Raw genomic sequence first — 26,303 nt, 5'->3', positions numbered from 1 at the left:
GGCCAACACAGGGGGAAGACTAGCTGAGAGTAATAGTCCATGTGAGTACACTCAGTGAGAATTGAGGTAATGGCAGTAGGAATTGAAAATGTGAAAGATTCAGAAGACCTTTATTTTGGAGTCAGAACAGACTGAATGAATGTCAAAGAGTGAAGTCCAAGGTAGAGACATAGATACCTCTGAGCTTTCTGTATTGGTATCTGTGACAAGTTTGGTGCAAAGTAATAAGATAAGGGACTCCGGTAGAAGGACTGGATTTGGTGAAAAATAAGTTTGACTTTAGATTATTTAGATAAATTAAGGATGCTCACTGGACATTGGTGGAACTGTCCACCAGAACACTGGAAAAGAAAATAAAATCAAAAGCATGGATTTTGATCAGGAATGAATTATATCCTTGTATAATCTGAGGACTTTGTCTTCCAGGAAATAAAACGGTGATGCTTCTATTGTTGTTCTATAGATCTCATTCCTTTTTTAGACTCATCCCGGATAAGATTCTAATAAGTGGACAACTCTGTTCCTTCCACATTCAGTCTCAGGTAACAAAGATACAGAAAAAAGTAGAGGAGAAGGCTCTTTTAGTAGAAGAGGGGCAAGGGCTCACCTGAGGAGCCTGTTTAAAAGTCAGAAGAAGCAGTGTTTGAAGGGAACTACTTAATAAGGTCTGGCTCTGGCTGTGATTCTTTGCTTCTTTTTTCTTTTTTTTTTTCTTCTCAAGGATTAAGACTTTGGCACTTTGAATCATGGTGTTCCAATTTGCAGTTTAGGGTGGATTATTTTAAATCCAAAAACTGAGAAGAAAAAGATGGAGTCTGTAGGTAGCTGTTAGATTCCTGATCTCAAGGCAAGAGGCCAGTAATACATGACACAGGGGGGAGAGAGAGAGAGAGAGAGAGAGAGAATGTGTGTGTGTGTGCGCGCGCACATGCGTGTGCATGCGTTGTCTGTCTTCCTTGTTTGATTCTTTTCCACTGCTAGGCAGGAACCAGAGATCAGAGCAGCATCTGGCATTGCTACTGTGGCCATCCTTTAATAAATAAAAACTAATAAAAACTTCCTAGTTGTAATGCTGGGGCTTTGTGTCACTTTTTAAAGAATTAGGTGTATGCAATTTTTATCTATTACTCTATATAATTTTTATAGAGTGTATTATAACAAAAATTACCCAAGATTTCTGAACTGAAAAGTCCTTTTAGGACAGAATTACTCATTAAGAAAAAAGAAACTGATCTGAGTTACATTTTTTTTTCCGGATGTATTTTAGAAATACATAAATAAAAGCCATAAATAAAGTGATGCCTTCCTGATAGAAATAGTCATGGAGTCAAATTGTTTCCATCTAAACATTTCCAGGGGTTATCTATCTAACCAAGTGAATCTACTCACAATACATTATTTGTATGTATGTTCATGCAAGGCTTTGTATTTTGAACCAGAATTCTAATACATTATGTTTTTAAAGAGTTATTTAGAGAAACTGCGAGAATCTTTCATGTCATAGACACCAGGTATTTTACTGCTGATTCCGAACTTCTCATTTCATGAAAGGAATTATTTATTGTTAGAAAAGTACTTTTCCACTCTACTGTGGTCCTTACAGTGCTAATGGTATTCCCATTAGCTTAGTACTCGTAGACTTTACAGGGCACTTATCTCAGAATCAGTTTTTCTGGTTGAACATGTCTTGCTGATTTCAGAAACATCAAAACAAAGCAGAGTGGCTTGGAGAAACCAGAATGCCAGAGTGCTTGTGTAGGTGACAAGAGGGCAGAACCAGTGAAGACGTCACCAGGCATGCTAAATGGGACTAGTTTGTGTTTGTTGATAGAACATCCATGGGTTGCAAAGTATTGTATAAAGGAATCAGTCACTGCCTATGTTTAGTAGGCTTATGATATATTCCTATGAAGCCTCAATCTAAACAGAACGTTGATCTTTTTTGTCCCGTGATTTTAAGAAAGGTTATGCATTTCTGAGGTTGGTGATTACTAACAAATTAAGGTTTGATAATTCTAGCCAAGAATGCTGCTCAGTGTTCTTTGGGAGAACTGAAGTATATTGGGCATATTTCTAAGTTGGTGGAGAATGCCTTGGGTTTGCAAGATACTTCCATGGTCTTGCCTGATTATATTTAAATTATGTTGTTTTTGGTGTCCTTTTGAAACCCTAGGGATCATTTCTTTCAGCCTAGTTAAGGTGCATCAGACTGACTCTTGCAAAATAGAAAACAGGGTGAGCCCAAAAGGGGAGAAGAGGAAATGTGAAGAGAAAAAGCAACAAAAAAGTTGGTCTCTGAAGAGACAGTGTAGAAGGCAGTAGGTTAATTTCCCCTCAGAAAATGTGGGGGAGGGGCACATAACCTGACATCATATCACTTTTGAAATAAATATGTTCCTGAAATACAAAAAGGTAAAGTAACTTGTCCAAAATCACTCAGTATGTCAGTGGAAAAGCCTTAACTCTTAGCATCCTGCTTAGTTCAAATTTTTTCTTTAATATGTCTATGCCTTGCCCATAGAGCCTTCCAGAGAACCAGACTTCCTATAATGTATCATTTTTAAGTTTCTTGTTGCTACACAAGGCTATTCTTTGTGCTATTCTTTAGACCTTTAAATGTGATTGCCTTCCAGCCCCCCTCACTGTCCTTCCCTCTGTCTTTTATCTCTCCTCTTCTCCAACACTCTTAAAGATGATATTCCAACTTCGACTTCTCAGAAGCATTTGCTTATTCCAGATGGATCAGATGGCAGATGTAGAAGACCAGGGCAATAAGAAGAATGGATTTAATTTGTTGCCATGAATATGGAGTTAATTTTCATATTTAATTTAGTTTAATTTCTTTTCAACAAGTATAATTCTCAATTCTCTGAAAGTCTCGGTTTCTGTTTTTTTCTTGCTCTTCAATGCATGACCACCTCTAGGGGTGGAGTGTTGGTCAGGAATATATTTTGGAGATTACTAGCTTTATAACTTAATTGGTTTTAATCAAGTCTATTGGTTATAGCACAAACTTTTCTTTTCAGTGCTTGCTTAACGTGCTAGTGCTAAACCCATTATTTTTCAGAGTGGCTTCCCAAAGCCTTCATAGTTGGTTTGTGTATTAGGAAATTCTTCTACGTTTCTTAAGAAGTAGATTAGGAAGTAGAGTAGTTGCTTACCATTAAGTTATTACTAAAGCAAAGCAGATATGTACATCTGCTAAACATATATATATATATATTCATATATAATACATATATAAACACACATATATGTAAATAATTGCCCTTGCATGGATTAAATTTAGGTGACTCCTCTGTTATTATTTATAAAAATGGTGCAGAAAGACTTGGCAGCAAAGGGCATGTATCTTTGCCTATTTTTCACTTGCATGAAATACTGGCTCATTCTCAATTCTAATGAAGGAATTGAGAAACCAAATTTGAAGTGTTCAATGTTCTTAAATAAGACAGCCAAACCTGAATGAGGTTTTTTTTCAGATAGCAAATGATCATGATTGAAAACAATCTTCCCATTCAAGGAATAGACATATTATGACCCAGCTATCATTGTATTGTTACTTGGTTTTCTTAGACGTATTCAGACAAATAGTACGCTCAAGGAAGAATATGTCATTTCTTTCTCCACCTGACTCACATGGATGAGTTCAAAGGGACTGTGCAGTATTACCTGTTACTTCAAGTTTACCTTTTCTTCTAAGTACAGTCATTCATGCCTTACAAATAGTCATGCCATGAATTAGTGAGCAGGTTTCTGAGGTGTGCAGGAGTTGGAGGACCTAGGAGGATTCAGTGGTCTGGCTCTGTTGCTGTACCTGGATTTCTGCAACGTGCAATTGTGTCCGAGTTGTCTGTCTCTGCACACGGAGGGCTTAGTCCCTACATTCTGAAAATAAGCCTCCAGAAAAGAAAGAGCAACTAGAGGAGATGGAAGGAAATACTGCAAGAGATAATTCTTCCTCATGTATGGGGCTGACTTTTGGGACACTGGCATGCACTTTCTAATAAATTATCCATGTGCCTATTCTTATCCATTCCTATCAGGAGAAAAAGAGAAAATCAAAATTCCTACCAGTCTAGGAACATTGTGAAACAATGTCAGCCATGAAATATTTATGAGAGATTCTGGATGAAGCAGAGTCTGGGGGAGGAAAGGACTGAAAAGTCTGAGAGACACAAATATTTTGATGATTGAGAATCATTGTCTGGGGAATTAAAAAAAATACAGCTAAGAAAAGATTGGTTCTTTAAAAGGACTGGTTCCTATTGGATGTTTGAAGTATATATATTTCTCACAAACACAGGAAAAATTTCTAACAGCCGTTGACTAATAACTCCCAAGTCATACTTGAATTGATATATTACTAGTTTAAATGTCAAGTTTACTTAAATTAACCATAACCTGACCACTAGAATTTTGGTTTGGAACTTTCTGTAATATTCTCATAGAAGAAATAGGTTAAATAGAGTCAGAGTAAAATCTCCCCCCAAAGCTACTTAGAATTTTTAACTTAATTTCTCTTGACATTTCTGGAAGTGAAAAAACAAAACAAAACAAAAAAACAAAACCCTGAACTATTCATTACTTTTTGAACATTTTACTTACATGCATAACCCTGTGAGCTATAAATCTCTCCTTTCTTTGAGAGGCCCTTAGGACAGAAGTGGTAAAATATATCTGGAGTAGACATTAGTCCCAATTAATACAGAAACAAGATTTGCAGTAGTCTATTTATATCTCAGTTTGACTTTTGGGAAAATCATATCATTTCTTTTCCCAAAGAAAAGCATAGATCCTCTTGACTGCATGAGAAAGGAAAGAGAAACCTCTAACCTAAATAGAAGGGGACAAAATTGAAGCTGGTAATTGAGTAAGCCTCAAGCTTCAAATTTCCAGCTCTCCCCACTTCTCCTTCCTCTTCTGCCAAGGTTTCAGGAAGTAAGAGTCAGAAGAAGCAGTGAGAAGTCCAAGTTCCATTGGAATCATTGCATAATTCAAGCATCCTGGGCAATTAAATTCTTTAGCAAAGTATGTTAGACTGTCAGATGAAGCAGGTAAAAGCAGCAAATAGCCAAAACCCTCTTGAGGGAGGGCACACATAATTTTAATCAAACAAAGTGAGAAGAATAGATGTATCATATTACAGAAAATATTAACGAGCATCAGCCTAGTGATCAGTCATTACTGAGATAAATTTGTTGGGTTCTGTGCAGATACAAGCCCTTACAATCTTTATCTCTAGGTGTTCTTAGTTGTTCATTATTGACTTGACAACCACTAGGTGACGCTGTTGCTTCTCAGAGTTAGCGCGGGATATTCCATTAAACATGTAAGTTATAGAAGCAGGGCTATTGTTTATATTTGTGATAAACATATTTTTTAATGTTTAAATAAGCATATTTGATCTACTGGCCTGAAATTGACCTAATATTGATTGTCAGTATTATTAGAAATAGCTTTGACGATACTATTTATTATATACATTGTGCACGTGCTGGGAATAAAACGAACTACTACTACTTCTGCTACACAATGGCTAGTGTTTATCAGCTGCTAGGTCTTTGATGACCTTTGTGCTTAGTCTTTTAGGTAATTATTTTACTGGGTCCCTCTGTCACTCAAGCCTGCTAACGATAATATAGCTAAGAAGTGGCAGAATAAAAATTCAGATCCCATCTAGCTGGTACTCCAGCTCCTTCATGGATAATGTGGTGGCCAGTCCCCTGGTAGGCTGGGGGCAGGACACTACCTGAGCTCTGTCATGGCATGTCCAACCCAGTTCTTTATATCAAAATACAGGATTGAGGGGTGCCTGTGTGGCTCAGTCGGTTAAGCGTCTGCCTTCAGCTCAGGTCATGATTCCAGAGTCTTGGGACCGGGTCCCACATTAGGCTCTTTGCTCAGCTCAGAGCCTGCTTCTCCCTCTGCCTCTTCCCCCAGTCCTGCTCACACTCTCTCCCTGACAAATAAATAAATAAAATCTTAAAAAAAAAAAAAAAACTAAAACAGGGTCTAGGGAAAAAAGTAGTAGAACAGGTTTAACATAAGCATAATATGATTTTCTTTACATTACTTTTAAAAGGTATTTTTGGGAACTCATATTTGTGGGGAAAACAACACCTGTGTCTATTTGATATACCTATTAATATTTTTATTCACAGCAGATAACCTGAGTTTAGGATTACTGGATAAAACATAGGATCTGCATTTAAATTTGTGTTTCAGATAAATGACATTTTAGTGTATGTCCCATGCACAAATCTCAATTTCTGACAACCAAAAGATACATTTATTCCTTGTGTAAGTCTATTCCAAATATTGCATGGCGCATATCTATATTTAAAAAAAGAAAAATCATTCTTTGTTTATCTGAAATTCAAATTTAACTAGGTATCCATTTTAGTTTGCTAGATCTGGCAACATCTTCTTACCTATTACTCCAGTTAATTTGAGGCAGTATAACAAAAACTCACTGAATATTCTTTCCCTCTATCTTGGACTTTCTCCCTTTTCTCTGTATGTCTCCTTCCATTCCTGTCTGAGGAATACACATTTGTTCTTTTAGAGGATGATCCTGTGGTCTGTGTCCCTCATCCTTTTGCTTTCTGCCTTTTCCCAGACTTGCTCCATCTGGTACTGTCATGCATGTCTCATTTTCACCTCCCTACTTTGTCTTTTTTTTTTTTTTCACTTATAAAAGTGATTAGAGATGTCTACCTCAAAGAACCTCAGGCTTCCTCTGCATCCTATTTGCTTATACTTCTTGAAGCATAGCCCATATTTTCTTACCATCCATTCATTCTTCAGATAGCTGCAATTTGGTACCTTACCTATTACTATAATAAAATGTCTATCCTGAAAGGCGTTTACCAACTTTCTAATTGCTAAATTCCATCCTTTTCTAAGCCCTCATCTTTCTTTTTTCCTTCTGTTTGATGGTCTTCCATCTCTAATCCCGTATTTCAGTTCTCAGTGCTATTTCCCATGGTTGCACCGTCCTCTTCTTGTATACTCTTGAGATTTTCAGTATCTTTATTTCTATTGTAATAATGGCATCACCATAGACCCAGATACTAGAAAGATTTGTCTTTGACATTCTTTGGCGCCCCCCCCTTTTTTTTTTGCTTTATTATGCAGCTTCTGTCTCTTCTACATTCTTGCATCCATCCATTCCTTTTGATTTTTAATTTGATCACATTAATCAAACAAAGGAATGGGATTTTTTAAAAAAAAATTAAGATTAACAGGAAAGGAATTTTCTTCTATTATTCTCCACCTTAGTCTGCTTAACTGATGATTATCCTGGGGCGACGGGAATAAAAAGCGTATTCTAGTGAAGGCGTTCTTTATTTTTCTGGACTTGTGGATAAGTTGATGAGCTCTCTGCTTTCAGCTGTTTGCTATTGGGGAGTGATCCCCTGACCCATGAAAATGGAGGTGGGGGATGAACTACTTTTCTTATCTTACCTTACCTGAAGTGGGTCAACAGGTTCACAGGTTCAGAAATTGCTTTATTGATAAACATGATACAGGTATTTTCATTACATTCACTGTTTTAAGCATTATCTACTCAAGATGTGGTCTAGAATATGGGAAAGATCATATATACGCATTGCCTTATTTCTAGTCTCAAGAATGATTCCAGAAAGGCAGTTTATACTGTGAACTCTTAAATCTTTTGCCCTTGATTTTGCAACCCTAATTATGTTAGGTCTCTTAAACTATAATGCTTCCTCATCTTGAGACTTCCTGGAGAATGGGCAATCCATGGAGATACATCAGAAAACATGCTGATCCTCCTGCATAATTTTTTTTTTTTTTTCTCCTGCATAATTTTTTAAGCAACCCATCAAAACACCGGTTTCAAATAATAAGAATGTTCATTGGATTGGAGACTTTGGGAATATATATTTAATTAGGTGGAGATTTTCTTTTAAGTACAGGTTAGTCAACTGTTCATCAAAAATAATTTCTTCTCTAAAGAATTTCTTCTCTAAAAGAATTGATAGGCACAAGTACTATGTGCTACTAAGCATATTCATCACTTTTTATTCTGTACTAATTTTATATTTCTAAGTACAATAAAACCTTGTTTTTTTTATAGATTGGGTTGAGACAGTCAATTTGTTAAAAACAATTTATAGATAAAAATATGAGAAAATATTTCTGCTAGCTCTCTTAAAGAATTGCCTTAGATTAAAAATTCTTAGAGCAAATATGGTAAGTTTACACTGTATGTGTGGTCACTCCTGCCAATGCCTGTGGAAGACATCACCAATATATCTATGCCAACTTTCTTGCTGAGCATGATGCACTGCTTTATAATTCTGTCAATTTCAAATTTCAGTAATTCAACTGAAGAAAAAATTCATTTCTGTTAACATAGGATATGGATGGCCCTTTTGTTAATTATATTCAGAATAGAGAGGATGAATACCAGAAGATAAAGTCAAGAGTTTAGGAATTTGGGACCACTTTGAGGACACGACGATGTTTAGGATCTGAGCAGAGAGAGTGAAGTTGACATGCAGATCTCCAGACTAGACAGACAGGAGTAGATGACCATGTTTTAAGGATAAATAAATAATGCTGTAGTCTAAGTCAGAATTTCAGATTCAAGCAAGGTCGATGGCAATAGATTTGGGCTGTAACTCAGTGTGGATGCTAAGTAGACTGGTTTGCAAAAAATTATAAACTGAATAGGAGTATCCATTCCAGAAGAAGAAAACATTCCATTCTAATTGAATAATGATGGGAAGTAAGACATATATGGTGTTCTTCTTCTGTGCTTTTAATGCATTAAGGCATTCTAAAAGCTCAGTTCAAAACTGTTGAAATACTCACACACATCGTTCAAATCATCTTAGCAACCAATGAAAGAAATTTATAGGAGTTAACAAGTAAGATTTATCAGTGCCTTTCCCATGCGCCAGGCATTGTCCTTGGTACTCTACTTATCTAAGTCCTCCCCTCAACAACCTTGAAAAGTTAGCATAGAATGTCGGCTTTGCTTGCCAATGTGCTGGCTGGTTGTCTGGCTCCACAGTATAACGCTTCAAATAATTCTTTTTTGTTGTTTTCCTTTTGACATGAATAAAAAGTAATGTTCTCTAGGGTTTGGTTTATCTGCTCCAGTGTATATAGTTTTTACTGGCAATATTATAGTGGATATGGTACAAAATATCATTGTAATCTATGTGCAATGTAAACCGTGCAACTTCTAGTGTAATTTTCAGTAATGCCAATAATTAATTGAGAGAATGAGAAGTCTGGTATTATCCCCTATATGCTACTTCTTGGAGCAAGAGAAGTGCTTTATGGAAAGTATAAAAAGACCCTCAAAATTTTGAATTAATTTTCAGTAAACTAAAATGGCTTGGGTATTTGTTTACATCTTCCAATAAATGATAAATTTATAATTATTAACTATTTCTTTTTCTGTTTGGCTTCACTGTTAGAGTTATATGTAGTCACCCAATTTGAATTCTTAAGGACAAATAAACTTGAGCACTGAGAATTTCTGAATACTGTTATTTTAAAATTTTTTTTACTTTTAATTGAAGTATAGTTGATATATAATACTAAATTAGTTTCAGGTGTACAATATAGTAACTTAACAATTATATACATTATGAAATTTCACCACAATAAGTATATTATAATATTATTGACTATCTTCCCTATGCTGTCTGAATATTATTATGTGTTTTCTGGTAACAAGACATTAGTGGTAGCCCACATTAGAATTATGTTGTCAGATATGGAATGTAAACCAGCAAGTAAAAACTATCTCAAAAGAAAAATATGTTCTGTGGCTTCAAGGTCCCAAGAAATTCTAAAGATGGTGCTTTAAATTTTTATTGGAAAGTCAATTGATCCAGAAAACTAGACATCATTAAGTGTTGTAGAAGTCAACATGTGACAGGTCTAAGAATGTCCCAGTGAGACCACTCAAAAGATGAATTTATTATAAATCAGGGCTAGTGTAAGATGTTAACCCAAAAAAGTGCTTTGGAGCATGAGAAAAATATCCACCAATAAAAAATGACATCATTTGTAGTGATTCCTTGCCAGTTAGACCCTAATAATTCTACTTCTAAGGAAATAGTCCAAGATCTGGTTTAAGATTTATGTCCAAAGATGTATATTCCAGTGTTATGTGTAATTAAAAAAAAAAAAAAAGCCCCGAAAACTGGAAGAACCAAAGTATCTACTCCTAGGGGAGTGGATATGTAAACCAAACCATCTTTATGAAGGAATTTTGTGCAGTCATTTTAAAAAAAAGGTGTTCCCTTAGAGTTTTCTATGAGATGATAAAGGCTGATGATATACTACTCAGTGAAATGAAAAATTATATGTGCAGTAATGTCTCAACTACTTAGAGGAAAACTTTTCATGGGAAAAAAAAAAAAAACCTAGGACAAATGTACCGAAGTTTCAATCATCAGTATGATTCTGGATTATATTTTTCTTTTTCTATTTTTTAAATGTTTCTATACTTTTCAAAATTTTCTATTTTATAATAGTAATTTGATTATCTAATAACCAGAAAAATGAAGAAAAATATTTAGAAAAATAAATAATGTCTGAATTCTTGTTGAAGTGTAAATGTTCTGCATTTTGCTCTCTTCATCTCTAACCTCCAAGCCATGAGGTTAACCATCGAAAGTAAAAGCAATTGAATGAGTAGGAACTTGAGTTTTAATTTTTGATATTTTAATACATATATGTTTATGAGAGTACTTTGGCTAATTTTCAGTTTTGTAAGTTTACTCATATTCCATCTATAAAGTAATTGTCTTTAGATAAAAATACTTCTTGGGGGTGCCTGGCTGGCCCAGTCAGAAGATGCATGTGGCTTTTGCTCTTCAGGGTCATGAGTTCAAGCTCCATGTTGCATGTAGAGATTACTAAAAATAAAACAAATAAAAAGAAAAACACTTCTTCTTGCAAGTAAGTGAGAACCTAAAGTAGTTATCAGTCCTGCATCTTAGAATAGCCCCCTGTTTCATGCATTAAAAGCTGAGTGACCATCTCATAAATGCTATAAAAATTATTTCCACATTGCTTGGATCTTCTTCATTAGGGATTATCTCTAGGTACTATTTCAACTTTAAGACTTAAAAATGAGGGATAATATTTTGTATGGCAACCTAAGTTAACTAATACAGGTAACACTGTGTGGCTCAGTCAGTTAAGCATCTGCCTTTGGCTCTGGTCACGATCCCAGGGTCCTGGGCTCGAGTCCCACATAGGGCTCCCTGCTCAGCAGCGAGCCTGCTTATCCCTCTGCTGCTCCCCTTGCTTGTGCTCACTGGCTCTTTCTCTCTATCTCTGACAAATAAATAAGTAAGATCTTTAAAAAAAAAAAAGACTTAAAAATGAATAAGTCTAACAGTACAAGATCCATTCTAGTATTGAATTTTCACTAAAAGTAATTTAATAAATTAAACATTGATAATATTGGAGAATAATATTGGTAATGTTGGGGAAATTTTTTTAGGTTGATCCTCATGGAGCACCATAGACTATATAGATTATTTTAACTATTTTTTTCTCTGAGTAACACAACAGTTCCAAAGAGTCCATTTTTCTCTGATACCCTGATCCTTTCTAGATGAGGACTCTGTGCCCAGAGGGAGAGTCTAATGAAGCTAGTAGACAAACTCCATTATGTCTTTTAATAGAAGTACTAGATTGAAAGGTTACAAAGTTACATGACTGATAAAGACATAGTATATTTGATTTTAGGAATTAAGTTTGATACAAACTCTTAAGATACCTTTTTAGACAAAATGAGAACAATTATATTTGTTCTCAAATAATTCCTACTAAAGAATAAATTTTAATATGAGGGACATTCTAGTAGATGTGTCTGGTTTTTCTTATTTATTGATTTGAATAAGGACATAAAACATGCATCATTTTTTCCCAATTCTATGGACTGAATTGTATCCTTAAATTTATGTTAAAACCCTAACCTCCAATATGATGATATTTGGAGACTGGTCTTCAGGAGATAATTAAGCTTAGATTAGGTCATGAGGATGGGGCCTTTCTGATGGAATTAGTGCCCTTATAAGAAGAGATATCAGAGCTTGCTTCTTCTTTCACACCCTGCTGTGTGACACAGTGAGGACAGAGTGAGAAGGTGGATGTCTGCAAGGTAGAAAGAGGGTCCTCACCAAGAACTCAATCACCATACCTTAATCTTGGACTTCCTAGCCTCCAGAACTGTGAGAAATAAATTCCTGAGGTTTAAACTACCGAATCTATGGTATTTTGTATGGCAACCTAACTTAACTAATACAGGTAACACAGTGTTTGAAGGAATAACTAATATGTTGAAGTGAAGTATATAATTACCAGTATTAGTAATGGCTATCTCAGATTCAGAAAGACTTTCACCCAATGAATTAATTAACCAGATTCAATATGTCAGATAAGGTTTAATATAAAATTTAGTATTTAGATTTTTTATAAAATCTCCTACATAAAAAGGATAGAGAACAAATCATTTAATAGAGTGGTTTGGAAAAAAACTAGAATTTAATTGTATGGTACTGTTTACACTTTTCAAGTCAGAACACAGCTAATCACTATTAAATTTTGGTACCACATTCTAAAAAGAAAATTAGCAAGGTATAGCAAATTTTAAGGAAGTGATCACAATGGTAGACTGTTTGAAAGCCATATTATATAGTGAATAACTTTATTTTCCATCCAGAATGGAGTAACAGAGACTAAGCTTATCTTTCTGCCTGAAACAAAAAGAAACCTGACAAGCATGTGAAACAATACTGTCAAGAATTTGGACATCAGGCAACAAAGGACAGTAATCTTGAAAAGATTGGAAACAAACTAAATGAGGCACTGATTGTCCCAGCTTACTGCTAGGAAAATTGCCAAGCCAAGGTATAGCAGAGCATAGGGGTAGATGAGAACTCAGAAGACTGGTAGTCTCCTTAACCTGGAGTCTGGGAGGCCAAAGCAGAGAGATTTCACACAGAGTATAAGAGAAAAGAGTGATACAGAGACAGTGTCAGAAATCTGCACATGCAAAATGTTCAGCTAAATAAAGAAGAACACAAGAGTGTGAGGAATCTATAGACATTAGGGAAATGGCTAGAAGGAACAATCCTAGGGATTCCTGCAGTGTCAGGAATAGTTCATGTTTCCATCAGGCTGAGTGAAAATCTCATGATCCACAGAGCATCAGGTAGTGACTTTGGTTGTATCTTAATAGTGGGAATAAATGTTCTTCTGGTCCCACTTACCAGTAAAATGCTTTCAGGTCTTGCTTTTAATCTCTGAGGTGAAAACCACACCAGATGGTATGTACAATAGATTAGAAATTACAGAATAAAAGATTAATGAACTTGAAGACAACAATAGAAGCTACCTAAAATGAAACCTAAAAAAAGCTGACATAAATATGCATAAAAGCATCTGCAAACTGTGGGACAGTATCAGCCCAATGTATATTTATTTGGAGTCTCCAAAGGATGTAGGGCAGAAAAAAATATTTGAATAATTAATTGTCAGACATTTTTCAAATATGGTTCAAACTGTAAACCCACAGATCTAAGAAGCTTGACAAACACCAAGTACATACATCAAAAAAGGAACAAAATATGCTGGAAGGAAGAAACACTAAGATACAGTACGATGAAATTACTTAAAACCAATGATAAAGACAGAGTCTTAAAAGATCTAGAGAAGAAAGACACAACATGTACAGAAGAACAAAGATGATGACAAAAAATTTCTTGTTGGAAAAGAGCTAGACAGTGGAACAATGGCTTTAAAGTACTAAAACAAACAAAAAACACAACAGGGATGACAAAAACAAAGAAAATCTCTGTCAACCTAGAATTCTATACCCAAATGGAGATATCTTTCAAAAACAAAGCAAAATAGGGGTGCCTGGGTGGCTCAGTTGATTAAGAGTCTGACTTAGGCTCAGGTCATGATCTGAGTCCTGAGATAGAGCCCTGAGTCAGGCTTCCTGCTCAGTGGGGAGTCTGTTTGTCTCTCTGCCCCAGCCCCCTTGTGTGCTTGCGCTCTCTCTATCTCTCCCTCCCTCAAATAAATAAATATTTTTGAAAAGTCAAAATAAAACCTTTTTCAGATATATACAACCTGAAAGAATTTATTTAGCAAATCTTTGCAAGAAGATATGTTAAAGGAAGTACTTCAGACAGGAGAATAATACCAGATGAGAAAATCTGGAACTATCCAAGGAAAAATGAAGACCAATGGAACGGTAACTTAATGGGTAAATATAATAGAATTTTAAAATTATTTAACTGTCTTTAAAAGGTAAGCAACTTTAAGACAGAAAGTAATAATGTAGATATAAGTCTATGACAATAATAGCACAAAGGAAAGTGGAAGTGTACAGTTGTAAGGTCCTTATACTAAATGTGAAATGGTGTGCTATCACTTGAAGATAGACTTTGATAAGTCAAACATGTGCAATATAAGCCCTAAAGTGATCAACAAATTAAGAGTTATAGCAAATAAAACAACAAATGAAATAAAGTATAATCATAGAAAATAATCCAAAAGATGGTAATAGGAGAGGAAAAATAAAGAGCTGATGGAATAAGTATAAAATTATAGCAAAATGGTAGATTTAAACTCAACCATATCGACAATCATATAAATTTAAATGGTCTAAATAATTCAAAGAATTACAATCTATGCCAATAACTGAAGTTACTTAAGACATGTAGCTGGAAAATGAGGATGCATAAGAAAAGCACAATCACAACCTTCCAATTTACATGTATTTCCTTTAACATGTGTAATGTTAATGTTAATGCTCTTAGAAGTAGGAAAGCTAAAGCAGTATTTATAGATTCACAGTCATGGAGCTCTTAGAAGGGTGGATTTCTAGTAGTGTACTGGGTAATTCCCTCTTTTGGCATTTTCAAATCTTAAATCATGATATGTCCCCAGCCATAGTATATTTCACTTATTGTGTATCAGTTGTTGGTCAGAAATGAGAAAGGGCTTTTACTAATTCTTAGTGAACTACTATTTTTATTGTTTCTTCCTTTTTCCTTCCTTCCTCCCTTCTTTCCTTCCTTCCATGTCCTTCAATTCTTTCCTTTTCTGCTCAGAATGCTGTAACAGAAAAACCATGGGCTGTGTGGCTTACATGACACACATTTATTTCTCGCAGTTCTGGAGTATCCTCCAATATTCTTATGTTGAAACCTTAACAGTAAATGGAATAGTACTAGGAGGTGAGAACTCTGGGAAATGATTAGATTTATATGATGTCATGAGGGTAGAGACTCCGTGATAGGATCAGGGCCCTTATAAGGAGGAAAAGAGACAAGAATTCTTTCTCTTGGCCATATAAGATACAATGAGAAGGTGGCTATCTACAAACCAGGAAGAGAGCCCTCACCAAACATCTACTCTTTGGGTGCCTTGTTCTTAGACTTCCCAGACTTTTCCTAAGGAAAAGAGACAAAACATGCTATGTGAATAATCCCTACTCACAAGGAATTTACAATCTCATGAGCCAAATTTAATAAAATCAAATGAAATAGATTTCAAAGAAGAAAACCAATAGTGAAAATGACTATAACTGTAGACCCATGAATAGCTTCAGGGCTACTTGGGTGTTTAGTGTATAGCATGAACAGAACTATGGGGAAGCCAGGGAAAGCTTCATGGAAGAGGTGGCATTGAGTAAACTGTTTAGATGAGGAAAAAGACCATGGAACAAGGGAAATTAGCATAGAGATCTATTAAAGAGTAAACCATGAGTATACTTACTGCTGGAACAGAGGGTCTAAGTAAGGTGGGAAGCCTTTTTTCTCAGTGGGAATGCAATTCTCTCCCTTCTCTGGGCAACCATCACATTCTTGTGTGACCTTTTATTAATTTATCCCATTCTGCTTTGAGTCCGTTAGTTATACATTTCCTATTTTGTTCATTAAATGCTAACTCTCAGAAAGTGAAGACAATCTGCTCTCCCCCACCCTCTACTCCATTTCTGTAGCCCTTCACACAGAATCTAGCAAATAGTAGGTGTTCAATAAATACTTAATTAAATGGATTTGATGAGAAGCTAGTCAGAGGTGGGTAGGGGAATGGAATAGAGTCACATGCTTGTGCTGATGAGTTTAAGTTTGATACTGGACATCACTGGAAGTTCAAAAATGTCACCAATGTGATCAAAATATTATTTTAGGAAGAAGAATTTTTCTGTCATTGCCTAAGAGGTAGAGGTGGAAGATATGGTCATCTTTTTATTGTATAAGGATTGCCTGGACATTTGGGAAGAGCTGTCTCATATAGAATATACACAGTACTGAACTTGAAGCTAATTTTAGTCATTGAAACTTTTGAACAAGTATATTTAGTCTTCTTGAATTTTAAGGGCTGGATCAAAGTACTCTGAGAATCTTGTGGGTGTGAATAAATTTCTTCATAGGGTTTTTTGGTATTGTTGGTTATAAATAGGAGTGATACCCTGCTTTGGAGTGAGATTTTGGCATGTTTTTAAAAATATGCAAGCATATCAAATTGAAAAAAATTCTGGATTTTGGAATTCCAGATTTATACTTAAAAATTTTGGGGGGGAAAGATTTATTGTATTTTAAAAGAGTTTTTTTGATTGAAATAAAACAGAACTATTTTATCAAACTAATTTCTCCTCTTTCCTGGTCTTAGGATATTTTAGAACATTTGCTGGTACTAATATATTTAGATAACTCTTCAACTTAGATACTTAGATACCTCTTCAATTCTAAAAGTCCATTCATGTGAATTCTTTGTGATAAATATTTAACATAAGGGTTTTTAAAAAATGATTGAAATTACACAAATTGTAGCTGTTGCTTGGTGATTTCAGTCAAGTTTTTTTTTTTTACTTTTGTCATTATAGATTTGAATTTATGATCTAGATTTGTTTTGAAAAAATATCTTCAGTGTTAATTTTGATTATAGAAGCATACATACATGCATATATATCTTTGTTTGTATACTGAATGTAGTATATAAAACAAAGTTAAAGATTGCTGTTTGTGAAAGAAAAGCAATGGAGCATCTCTATTAAGAATGGATTTACTGTACACCTGGGTGGCTCAGTTGGTTGGGTGTCTGCCTTTGGCTTAGGTCATGATGCCAGGGTCCTGGGATTGAGTCCTGCACCTGGGTCCCTGGTCAGGCGGGAGCCTGTTTCTCCCACCCCCACCCCCTCCGCCCCCAGCTCCTGAGTGTGCTCTCTCTCTCTGCCTGCCTCTCTGCCTACTTGTGATCTCTCTCTGTCAAATACATAAGTAAAATCTCAAAAATAAATAAATAAATAAATAAAACAAAAAGAGACTGGATTTACTTATCTGGTGGTTTTATCTTTCGTACCAAGGGGTAGGGTTAAAATGCTATGACTCAGTCTCTAAATGGACCCAATATCTAAACTAAGGAAGGGTTTGTAAATTTAACATGATATAAACAATTGGAAAAATGCAGAACAAATTCTAACCTGTATGTACGAATGAAGTGTACCTGTATCCCTACATATTTGGGATTTATTGTATTTATAAAGAAAGTTGCTTTTGCACAGATAGAAAGCCATGTCATATTTGGAAAGCAGAGAGAATAGTTCTCTACCTTAATTTAAAAACAATGGAAAAAGGTACAGTAGAGGAGCTTGGACGTAGTCAAGGGCTCCAAGTACTCTGCTATTCTGAAGGTTTTCAGAAATCAGATTCCTGCTCTCTCAATAAATAGGTATTAAAGAGGCTACGCAAACTCGTACATGATATTCTTTTTCTTGGCTTCAGGATTTTAGTTAATATATTGGCTTTTTGGTTTAATTCCAATGGCACAGCTCATAAATGCAGTGTTTTTCTTCTGGGGTAGGGGGAAAAAATCATAAAATAAAAATCTTTGACAGCCTGTCCTATTATAAAATGTAACACACTACCTAAAAAAAGAGAAACCCCCCAAAGGTCACGTGAAAAGAAGGCAGCAGCACAAAAAAATTTGGGGACACTTTAAACCATAGTTTGAACCATACATTATTCCTTAAGAAATTCTAGTTACAATAGCATGAGTGTGAGAATTAGATGATTTAGAGAAAAATTGAATGAACAATGTCAGAGGCAGGGAAGTACTGTTGCCACAAGTATTTGCTCATAGTGATGCTTATTTTCTTAGCCCATGAGATGAAATTTCAGTTTGTTTGTGAGAACTGGCTATTCCGTTCTCTGACTGGGCAGCGGCTGTCTGAATGTTTCTGTATGAATGAAAAGCTCATCTCCCAGGGAATAAAAAAGATAAGGATATTTAGCAATACCCTCTTCTTTTTCTGAATTTTGTAGAACTGGCAGTCGTCTGATATATTGAAAATATATACTTTCTCAAACAGTAAGCCTAGATTGTCTGAATGTATTTCGCACGATAGACCCCTCGGGCAGTTTTATGTTTTGGCACAGCTTGTAGGGCAGAGACTGGACTAGCTTCCTGGTTACATTAGCATAACCCAGCCCACTTCCAACACACGCCCAGAACTACCTCATTAGCCATTGGGATTGGAGCCAAAAACATAAGACTACAGTGAATATACGAGGAATTACAGGCAAAAGAGCTCTAGACCAGCTTAACACTGAACCCATTACTTTTCCAAGCTCAGAAAAATCATACACTAACAGGAACCATTTCCCCATCTTGTTCAGATAACGACTCAAGGTTTTAAATCTATACCTTTTATCTGGAATAATTAGCTTCACCACAATAAGGCATACAGCCTGGCTGCATATACTTAAGTGTTTCTGTTAATCTCTCTCTCCCTCTCTCTCTCTTTTATTGATTTGTTTTCTGGATAGCTTTGACATTGAAAACCACAGACGAATTGGAGCCTGGCATTGAAAGGAGGTGTTCTGCAACAGTTTTTTTTTTCTTGTCTAAAGAAGTTTACTTCTACAAGAGGGAAGCTGAAAAATGACAGGGACAAAGAGGAAAAAGAAAGGCATGCTGTGGAGCAAGATGCAAACCCCCCATTGCGAAGACTTTAAACAGTGGTGTCGAAGGCGTCTGCCTATTCTGGAATGGGCACCACACTACAATCTGAAAGAAAACTTGCTTCCAGACACCATGTCTGGGATAATGTTGGCAGTTCAACAGGTGACACAAGGTAATGTACTGCATTTGATTTTCCTGTTTCATGCAGAATAGATGTCACTTCGCTTTCTTGGAAGAGTATTATGACCCAAGAGCTATAATTTGCTAGTGAAATGGATAGTTCATTAACTCTGGGGGAAATAAGCACACGGAATACCTGTACACGAAGGTTTCCCTAGTGTTTTTTTTTTTCTATTTTTGAAAGCTATTAAGCACAACCAATTTTTGAATAGCATTAATATGTATTTGCAATGTTAAAATTCATACTATGTAAGAGGAAAAGATTAGTAATTGTAGGAAAGTGAGTTTTTATAGTTTGACCTTACTGATAATAGTTTCTTACTTTCACGGAATCAAGCTATAAAATATCTCCTGGCTTGTACATAAAGTTTGTAAACCTAATTAGCACCACACAATGACCTGTTGTAGCCTTTCGAGTTGCTGTAAGCAAGGAACAGAGCTTTCTGTACATAAAGGAGGCTCTTTGCCAAGATCATTATTTGCAAAGAGAATCCTGTATGTCCTTAGAGCTTATGTTTTACTGTGCATGCTGATTTAATTCTGTATTACAGTATGTCCTGTATTTATTTCTCAATAAGAAATTTAAACGGTTGAGAAGTCTGAGTTTAACTTTCCCAAAGCAGATTCTAAGTGATATTCTGGATTTAGATATGTGTTTCTCTTGGTGAAAGATGTAAGTTAAGTGGTATGTACATGTGTGTGTGAGCTTGTGTGTGTGCACATGTTGTTTGCCTTAAAGGTACATTTGTTGTATTATTATTAGTGTTATTATGATTTTTTTCTCTAATTCAAGTAATAATTTCCTACCTGTAGCAAGGAAAGAAACCAATTTCTCAACCTTGAGGATTTGGAACACTTTCCTTGGCATAGACTCTGTAGATTTATATTTCCTTGTAGTTTTACTGTATCCCTGGCTTCAACTATTATTCATACTGTTAAATTATAAGCACTCTTTTAACTGAATTATTCTGTAGCTGGAACAAACTGGTTTGTGTATTTGTATTTTTAGTATGATTAGGAACATCTGCACTGGTGGCTTTACTTTAAGATCCATAATACTATCATACTTTATAGGATTCTATTTTCCTGAATAGTCTTATATTACATTTTTAATGACCATTTTGCCAACAGTGAAGCATGGTAATCTTTAATAAAAATGCAAAGTAAATAATAGGTTAGGACATTTTCAGCCTTGATTTTATTCAATTTTAAATTCAAAATGAGACACTACTATGTGTTTTGAGTCTTAGGTGATTGACTTCCAAGGGCTTTTTCACCAGATAGTGTCAGTATATCTTATACATTTATTTTGTTTTAATTTAATGTAGAGTGAAAGAGAAATGTATTTTTAAAACCATTTGTAGTTTCATCTCTATAAAATATCAAGTTAATAAGGAAATTTGGGGATGTGATAAATGCCTATGATACACCCTTAGCAGTAGTATTTATGTATAAGTCCTTGGCAATTAATTGTACGGCTTTCATTTGGATGTAGATTTTTGGGGGATTTTGTTTTATGAGTCATATGTTTCATTGGTCACAAAGAAACACACTGGCCAGCCCCTGACTGAGGAGAAGCACAAAGCTTATTCAGCTCTGTACATTGAAGTTACGGATCTGGCTGCTGGTTCTCTTGGAAAGCTACCAGTGACTGGTCAAGGCTACACTGCTAGAAAGATCTTTAGGGTTTTTCTTGATACATGAAAAGACTAATCCTCCTAAAAGTACCTACTCTTTTAAAGACAATTCAAACTTTCTCAGGCTTATGCACTATGGGGAGATAAAAAGTGAAATATAAATAAATTACCGTTGTTGTCAGGGGCCCTGTGCTAAACCTCCCTAATCATTATCTTCCCCTTTCCTAACAAAATCCCAAGAGACAGCAGTCTCTTCTCTATTTTCCACATGAGAAAATGGAGGCTTAGAAAAGCAAGTAATTTTCTTTGGACCTCACACCTGATAAGTGGTAGAGTTAGGACTTGATTCCAAAGCCAACACTTTCAACATCTTATACTTTATGTGCTACACTGCCAAGATAACTAGACTTTTTCATTATACCAATGTTATTAGTAATAGAAGCTATTTCTTGGGATAGGTATGAATATCCTTCCCTTCAAATTACTTTTGCATTTAAGTTTCATCCCTGAAGTTTTTAGACTTGAAGGTGAGTGATGAGGGAAATAACTACCATAGAATATAGAGTAAGAACAGCATTTAGATATCATTAGCTTCTATTTATGTGAATGTAAGCAATCATTATCAGCTCTATTTCTTTGGGAAAATCAGAAGAAAGGGGTAATTTTTGCTCTTGCGTCATAACACAATAGAAACAAATACCTGTTTTCACTCTACTGAGCTTTGAAGCAGGTTTTCAGTTACTCAGCATAGTTGAATTATATGAAAGTTTTGAATTTAACACTTTTTACCTACAAATATGGAAAGTTATATGGTTCAATCCAGTAGTTTTTCATTCTTCCCTCTCTATAAATGCATTTAAAATTGAGAAGAATAATGGAAACTAACCTGTGAATGTATTCTATAGGTCAGATATTTTAAATTATGTATTTTAAATCACTTTATTAAAGATTTCCCAATTGTTACATATAGATGATTGTCAGTTATCATCATATTTAACTCATGTAAAGCATTTTCTGTATTGACTATACTCTTTCTAAAACTTTCTTGTCTTGGTTTTGAGACATTGCTCTTTCATTTTTCTGCTCCTACCCCTCTGTCCCTCTCTTCCTGTGAGTCTCTGCAGATTTTGACCCTATCCTATCCACCCATTAAGCGTCTGTGTCCTGGAGACTCAAGCTCTGGCCTTCTTCTCCAAGAAAGCTGGAGGCCATTTAATCAGCCCAAGAGGTTTTAACTACCATCATCCTTCAAATGAAGCTTTTTATAAACCTGAGATCTGCATATTCAGTTGTGCAAACCTGGAGTCTTCTTCTTCTTTTCCAGTTAGCCAACATATAGTAGTACATCATTAGTTTTTGATGTAGTGTTCAAGGATTCATTAGTTGCTTATAACACAACACATGCCCTTCTAAAAGTGTTTCAAATGCAACATTTAGTCTTTGAAAACAAACTGAATAACACCACCATCCTAACCAGAATTATAATAATCAATAATAATAGCAGGAATTTTTAGGCACGAATGTAAACACTGTTGTAAGAATATTTGACATTATATACAAGGCTGAGGTTCAGAAAGAATAAGTCACTTGCTTAAAGTCACACAGCAAAAGAGTTAGGATTTGCACTCAAGTAGTCAGGCTCCAGGGACTAGGCTCTCATCTTAGACTAGACTGCGTCTCACAGCAGGGCCCAAGAGCCATTTCCAAATCTTTCCTGTCTTTTGCCACTTAGCCACTAGCACACATTCAGCCCCTAGGTTCTGTTACTTCCAGTCCCCGATTATCTTTCCAACGGGGTAGTCTTCCTCATGCCTCCTGCTGAGGCCTAGTTCACTGTCTGAACCATTGCAGTCACCATTCTGTGGGCCTTCCTTCTCCCTTGTCTCCTCCTGTAGGCCATATTCTGTATTGCAGTCAGAATGATCATAAAAATCTGAACACAGCACTTCTCTGTTCAAAAACCTTCAATCCTCTCTTTCTTCTAGAATAAAAGTCCAGTTCTTCTGAATAATTTATTAGATCATTAATAATCTGGGCCCCTTGATACTAAGGTCTACTCAGAGAGATCTCTCCTCTGAGAATCCCTCTCAGTCTCCTGGGAAGATGCATGTTTTCTTCCCTCCTACTCCCTCTGTACTTTTCAGGTATCTCTATGATAGGCCTTAACAGATTGTATTATAATATTTCGATACAGCCCTTTCCACACTGGTCTGTAGGCTCTGGAAACAAAGGTAATGTTTTAATCTTCCTGTTATTACCAACTTGTATATTTCCTGTTACATAGAGTAGGTTTTCAATAAATATCTGTTGGAAGTATACAAAACAATTTAGCTCCTGCTGCCTCTGATTGTCCCATAGTAGCACGTTACCACTTGAGGGAGGAAATTAATGTTCTTAGATTTTCAGAATATATGCAACAGAAATACTACTAGTAAAAAGTACATTACAAATATGAGTAATTAATTTCTTCCAATTCCTCTTACTTTGCTGAGGTTACAGATGTGCAGCCCTCCAGACGAATATGGTAAAAGATAGATTTCCTTTGTCCCCAAAAGTGCTAATATTTTCTCCAGCCAACATCAACAAATATGAAGAGTTCATATATAAATCCAGATGCCTGGTTTCTCTTGTAAAGGGGGAAAACATGGGGGTTCCTGGGCAGCTCAGTGCATCAAAGCCTCTGCTTTTGGCTCAGGTCATGATCTCAGGGTCCTGGGATCAAGCCCGGCATCGGGCTCTCTGCTCAGTGGGGAGCCTCCTTCCCCTCACTCTCTGCCTGCCTCTCTGCCTACTTGTGATCTCTCTCCTTGTCAAATAAATAAATTTTAAAAAATCTTTAAAAATTTTTTTTAAAAAGGGGGAAAACATGGTCATACAGGGCCCACATTCCCATTTGGCAAAAATCTTTTGGACTTCAGAGAGGGGACCCCTTTTAGACAGGGCACACACTTTGCATTTTGCCACACTCTTCATTACTCACTTGTGTCAAGCCACCCTTCCTGCTAGTTTATCTGCCCAGGCCCATGAATGTCTGAACTCATCCCTAAACGAAACCTTTACAGAGAGATTACATAAGATTAGGTTCTTAACTTAGATCCACAGAACCCTTAGGTCTACGTACCTGGATTAATGTATTCCAGTAGACTTTATTTCTTTATAATCCTTTGTATTCTCTGTTAATTATTTTTTAAAAGAGTTTTCTGGGAAGGTGTCCACAGGCTCTGCCAGACTGCTAAAAGGGGAGCTTGCACCTCCTCAAAGTAAATCAATAAAAGTATGGGTGTCCTCGTTGCAAAGGAAGAGAAACCTTAGACCCTCTTTCGGCATGTTCAAGTATTTCTTAGAAACAATTTGTCTTTTAAAACTATTTAACGAATCTGGAGGCTCTTATCATTACCTTTAGGTACAAGCCATTAGAGTTTGTATCTACCACAATCTCCTTTAACGGACCGTTTGTGGGACCTCACTACAGAATGTGTTCTGAAGATGAGCAAACATTGTAGAGAAAGTCATTGATTTAAAACATGTCCCAGACATGGTGGGCGAGCTAAGCACTACAAGGCTGTGGTCTCTAGGGTATTTGGACCACATTCTAGCCCAAGTAAGCACTTGGGGGGAAGTAGGTTCTTTGTTTCCAACCTGAAAACTCAAGCACTGAGACAGGGCGGAGCCCTAACTTGCATGACTTGCCATGTAAGACGTTAATCCACTGAGAAGGAATATGAGAATGTTTTGCCTTGCATTCCAAGGGATCACCTAGAAATCGTGTTCCCAAGCCATAAAAATTTTATGCTGCCATAGGGCTGCCTGATGTTCAAACCACAGTGTTTTGGGCCACAGACAAAAGATGGATATTCCTTATAATTATGCAGAATGTGTGGCATTACTGGCACCGAAACATATGTGTGGAAGCTGAGCTTCGTTGCACTCCTGAGGGCAGCTTAGGGACATGTGGAACAATAAGTGGAAATTCCTGAAGCATACTGCCTTGGGAAGATGAAAGGCTTGTCTGGGAATTTTTTGCTGCATGGTCTCAGCCTTGAGGATTCAGAATCCTGGCATTAGCTACGTCTCTCTAACCTAAACCCCTAGACTATTTCTTCCTGCTAGTAACTTTTCTCTTCTCCAGAAACAAGGGCAGCAAAATATTGCTATGTAAGTCTAAAGTATACTTGTCCTGATCCTTATACAAATATGCCCACAAGCTAGTAACTCTTTGCTGGCTTTTCTCTTCCATTTCCCTTTATCCTGTGACCCATCCTCACAGTATAACTCCATCTTCATTCGATACTTATGGTTTTCTTTTTATTTTTCTTAAATGTAAAAAAGATGATGATCTGTATAGTAAAGGGCCATTTACGTACTTCTGCACTTAGAGTAATGCTCTTGGTAATATTTAGAATTGTTTGCATGGAAGAATCATGACCTTCTTTTTTAGTGCGTCAGACCTTAGCAAGGTTTCCAATGAAATAGATCAGCAGTGAGTGTGAGGATAAATTGTGTGGCCTATATATGAATAGACTTCTATTTTTACCAGCTAGGATCCATTCTTACTTTTGCTAGTGACTATATCCATTTTTAGCATATGTGGTTTAGTATATGTGTATATGAGCTTGGAATTTTGACTCTAGTGATGGAGTGAGTCAAGGCCAGTTATAGGCTGGGTCCCCCTCAACCAGATTCTCAACCTTGCAGATCCACTGGAACCACCTAACAGCTTCAAGGAATGTGGATACCTGGGCCCCATTATCAAGCTATTATCAGACTTCCTTGGAGGGGTTCCCAGACACTGAGGCATTATGTTTTTTTCTTCTTTAAGCTGTCCAAGACTCTATTGTGCATCAGTGTTGAGAACTGGATGCAGACACAGTGATTAGTCCAGGGGAAGGCTTACGGCTAAAGCCTTGGTAGTTGGTACAATCCCATCTATCAGGCTGGTGACTGGTTCAGGGAAGAGATCTGCCACCTAGACACAAGGGCGTGGATTTACTATGCAGTAAGTCAGTCATTTTTTGTTTTAAAATGATAATGGTAATACAGATGGCCTGAATGGTTTTATCAGTCTGAATCCCAGCGTATGTGTGGACCTTTCAAGAAGAGACACCTTTGTTTGTCCTGGGACTGCTGGCAGGGAGGCTGATGTGCCTTGGTAGCTTCCCAGGATCTCTACAGCCAGAAAATGAAGCCAGCCTGGCAAAGAGCATAGCAGAGAGAAACAGTCCTGATGACAGCTAATATACCTTCAACTTTTTACTTGCATATACGAACACATATTTTTAATTGCTTAATTAGGTTTAAGTTGGGTTACTTCTAATCACCTTAACTACACATTTGAGTGTTGTTAAATTTAAATGTATCACACAATTTTTTTCTAATTCTACAGAACCCAGCAAGATAAATATCACTATACTTTTTATTTTTATGAGAAGAGGAGTTTGAGGCTCAGAACACTAGATAATGGGCAGCTTAAGAGGGGTTCAAATCTACATATGCCAG

At 36.2% G+C, this 26,303-nt stretch overlaps 1 protein-coding gene across 1 annotated transcript in view; it reads left to right on the top strand.

The window, feature by feature from the left end:
* The first annotated feature begins 18,695 nt into the window (after positions 1–18,695).
* LOC111146693 (solute carrier family 26 member 7) overlaps positions 18,696–26,303 on the top strand; it is a 112,759-nt gene continuing 105,151 nt past the window's right edge. The window contains exons 1-2 of the mRNA XM_022502356.1: positions 18,696–18,717; positions 18,855–19,162. Of these exons, the coding sequence (XP_022358064.1) occupies positions 18,970–19,162 (193 nt within the window). The 5' untranslated portion in view covers positions 18,696–18,717; positions 18,855–18,969. The remainder of the gene's footprint in view (positions 18,718–18,854; positions 19,163–26,303) is intronic.

Source organism: Enhydra lutris, unplaced genomic scaffold (assembly GCF_002288905.1).
Source record: "Enhydra lutris kenyoni isolate GAN:26980312 unplaced genomic scaffold, ASM228890v2 scaffoldscaffold14, whole genome shotgun sequence".
Classification (NCBI taxonomy): domain Eukaryota; kingdom Metazoa; phylum Chordata; class Mammalia; order Carnivora; family Mustelidae; genus Enhydra; species Enhydra lutris.
Note: the sequence above shows the minus strand (reverse complement) of the source record. Positions and strands in the feature narration are given on the sequence as shown.